Here is a 3,945-nt window from a genome sequence, read left to right on the forward strand (position 1 = left end):
GACGGGATTCCAACCTGTTCTTGGATGACTGTCATCATCCCATTCTTTTTCCCGAAGTCCCTCTGTCATCCATCCATCCATGGCAACCCTTTTCTCTGAAAGCCTGGCCCGGTCTCCAAACTACTCTGACACAGACTAAGATCTATGCATCTGGTTCCATCTAGTCCACAATCCATTCTTGCCCTAACTCTGAACACTGTCTTGGTCTTCATTCCTGAGAAATGAGTCTGGCACTCTCACATCACCCCTTGGAGGACAAACCTCCCTTGGGACCGTTGCCCGAGAACCTATCTGGCTCACACGACTACCATCCCCTCTGGCTTTGTGGAACACCACCAACAAACCTCCTAGGAGCTCTTCTCGATTCTGTGTTCCTTGCCTTGGGCTTCGTCTCCGTGTACTTTCCTGTACCTTGGACCTGTACACCATCATATGGGACTGAATCAGTGTTTAGCTTTGCTGAGCCTGATGCTTTGATACCAATGTAACACGCGGAAGCTCTGGGAGTCTTCTTTCAGCCCTAAACACTCTTGGAAACCATCTGATGCAAAACGCAGATATGTAGAGAGAGTAGAGAGAGAGAGATGTGCTGGAAATTCAATATATTTCATATGGTACAAAAAGGGTACTTTGCTACAGCCCTACGCTGCATTCATAAAAGGTGGTAAACACCCTGGATCTGGTCCCTACTTGGACCCCTAAGACCCAATCCCTAGAGGATTGAATGGTTCTATCTATGAGCACACTATTCCTTTTATAGTAGTCTTGGATACTTGGTGTACTGGCCGACTGCTGGTCAGCCAGTCTTATATGCTTTAAATGCCCCTTTTCAGCGCTGCCCGACTGGTGGTCTTCTTCGATCCTTAGTCGCCACTGCCGCCTTGTCCTCTGGAGCGCCTGCAGCCACCTTGCCCCCTCTGGTACAGCCGACAACACCAAGTCATGCAGCCGACAGGGTTTTTCCCCTTGCTCCCCAAGCCTTGCTACAGTCCACACTGCCCAAAGCACCTGTGCTCCAATCTCTGATCCTATCTGGTTCATATCGGATGTTGGTGAGACAAGGCAGACACATAACACTACACCTGCAAAACCCATCAGCAATCCACAACCAGGCATACACGTGAAACACTTACCAGTGAAGACGGAAAGCATTTCCTACAACCCAAGGCATAGAGATAGATAAGCATTCATTTTTTTAGGGTTTTGCGTTATTTAACGATTTCTTATAAGTAAAATGTATCTAGATTCACTTTTTTAATTTGAACCCTATGAAAATATATGGCCTTCCCACACATTCATTTTTGAGGGTTTTTTTTTTCTGAGAGAATCTAGAGTTGTACTAACAAAACAAAAAATTGTACTATGTTGCACAAGAGAGAAGCTAACATGACTCTTTGATCAAAAGTTCTCTTCTGTTGTCTAACATCTTATCCAACAAGTATTTGTAAAGCCACACAAGCACTTTGCCGGCAATGCAAAGAAGCTAAGAAGGTTCAATGCTTGCAGAGAGAGGAAGAATAGGAGACCATTAGTGATGGCCAGAACCCGGCTGAGGCCAACAAGAGGGCCCATCCCCATGGACAGATCGGCTCATTCTTAAGCACCCTCCGAAGTGACCCTACTTCAAGGTATTGCAAACGGACGAGTCTCGAGAAGACCAAGGAATGAAAAACTTTAACTTATATGCTGTGATGTTGTGGTATCAGTTTGAGACAAAGCATAAACATCATGACCCTATCACGCATGCTCAATGTTCAGTTGGACAAATCAAAAGGACTTAGTGGAAGACCTTGCAGCTCGAGATGAAATAATATGTGAAACAGCTTAAGCATCCCACTTTTGAGGAAGCTCTCCAAGAATTTGACCCTAATAATGCAGAAGGCATAATCATCCTCTTCAAAGCCTGCCCCATAACAGGCTCTTGAATCAATGCAGTAACAAGGACCCAATACGTCATTGTGTTTGCTACCAGAAAGTTTTGGCACTCTACCAGAATAAAAGGTTTTTTGACACTTGTTCAGCGTAAGGTTATCCACAATGAAGCCCAACATCCATAACAACTCGATTTAACCCACCAAAGTGAACAATGTAACTGATTCAAAGTGCTTATTACACAAATTAAGGAAATCAGACTACGTGGATGGACAAATCAATATATGTTGAAATTTGAACATCAAGGCACTAGGAAAGTGCAAAAAGTAACATGAATAGTGATGCACATGGTGGGTCACTGGCTTGACTCTGGAGCCTCACATGTTAGAAATGAGACATCCATGGATTGATATCACATGCAAAAAGGTTTGAACATATAAAGTTTAAGGACATGACAACACAAGCGGCCAGCTCTTCACAACTGAAATGATTCATGAACAAAAGATGCACTTGAAAAATGACTAACATCATGATGAGGAGAGTACGTGTCACCTCACAATCAACAGTAGCAGTATACACTCAGATGCGCACCCTGCCACAAAGATCACTGCCCAGGACAGTATGCAAATAAGAAGTTGGCTGCAGTAATCTTTCACCAAAAAGATGTTCACAATAGCTCTCTTCTCCTCTCACAGTAACACGTTTGGCATGATGCACTTCAAGAGCAGCAGCTGTAATGCTGGATCCGACCTTCCTTGTGCCCGAGGCATGCAGTTTAAGCACAACACACATGTTTAGTAACCAAGCCTAACCTGGCAGCAGAGAGGTCGCATGTGCTTTCATACAGAGCAGCACACATATATGTGCTTATCACGATCAGAGCAGCAGCGAATTACACACAATATGATGTGCAGCTTTAAGATAATCTCCAGCACTTGATACGTAGATGCTCTCAGCAATAACAAGATACTTAAACGCATATCATCATCTCTCTAACAACACGGCGACGAAGACAAATATCAGAAAAGAACATGAGTCAGGATTTGTCACAAAGTAACATATATTACTCAAAAAATAAGGACCCTTCACACTCCCACCATGCAGCACGAATACTGCCACCTAGTTCCACTTGAAAATAGCAACTTACCTACTCTAGATCACTTTGCTAAATCTCCTCAACACAACTATTCAAGTTTTTATCTATGCCTTCCTAAGGTTTGCTCACAGAGGCCTTGATACAAAAGGTTTTAACCTCAAGTTGCAAGAAAGTGCAATGCCTCAACATGCAGTGTAGTGATTGTATGCATGTTTACACACCCTATTGGCTTCTTTTACCCACATACTTCGACATACCTGCTATAGAGTTCACTAAAAAGAACTGATGCGTTATCTATAGGAGCTTTTGAAACTCACATAGCCGCCTCAAGTTGCAAGAAAGTGCAGTGCCTCAACATGCAGTGTAGTGATTGTATGCCCCTATTGGGTTCTTTTACTCACATACTCCATAACCAAGATAAACTGCAAACTTTGACTACATACCTGCTATAGAGTTCACATAGTACACCCATGAGAATTGGCATTCCTAACCACCTTTAGAACCACAAAGCAGTAAGAAAACACCAAACACACTAGTGAACTCTCCACCCAACCATAGTTTTATACAAAGCTAGAGTCTAGAACTTAACCACAAATGTAAGTGTGTGTGTGTTAAGAAGAATAATATCTCAAGTTCTTTGCAACAAAAGGAAGAGCGTGAATGTAGCAATGCATAGGCAAAAGCAAGCTATGGTTGGGCAGCCAATAAAACGGTAGAAAATGTTGTGTGCTCTTGACTTACCAAGAGGCAAACTGCAACACAGTTACATCATCATGCATGCAAAAAAATATTGACCTCAGGTGCCTTGCTAAGACCAAATTGTTTATGGTCACACATGACTCACTTTAAAACACCACCTAAGCATGTGACAATGTGTGAGTATCATGGCAAAGCACTGAGGTTAGGATAGTAAGAAACTGCTGAGTGGCCTAAGCTCACGGTTACTGCAGGCACCATGCACTGCCAATTACCTACCC

At 43.1% G+C, this 3,945-nt stretch overlaps 1 protein-coding gene across 2 annotated transcripts in view; it reads right to left on the reverse strand.

The window, feature by feature from the left end:
* Window positions 1-589: 589 nt before the first annotated feature.
* LOC147606428 (uncharacterized) overlaps window positions 590-3,945 on the reverse strand; it is a 4,923-nt gene continuing 1,567 nt past the window's right edge. Inside the window, exon 2 of one of the 2 annotated variants that reach the window (XM_086792099.1) lies at window positions 590-1,082. In XM_086792099.1, coding sequence (XP_086648225.1) covers window positions 634-1,082 — 449 coding nt within the window. In that variant the 3' untranslated portion in view covers window positions 590-633. Of the gene's footprint in view, window positions 1,083-1,112; window positions 2,865-3,945 lie in introns of those variants that run through there. The other variant, XR_015264985.1, reaches the window with a different exon arrangement.

The sequence above is a fragment of the Cibotium barometz genome, chromosome 57 (genome assembly GCF_041138505.1).
Source record: "Cibotium barometz isolate CiBa-2024 chromosome 57, ASM4113850v1, whole genome shotgun sequence".
Taxonomy (NCBI): domain Eukaryota; kingdom Viridiplantae; phylum Streptophyta; class Polypodiopsida; order Cyatheales; family Cibotiaceae; genus Cibotium; species Cibotium barometz.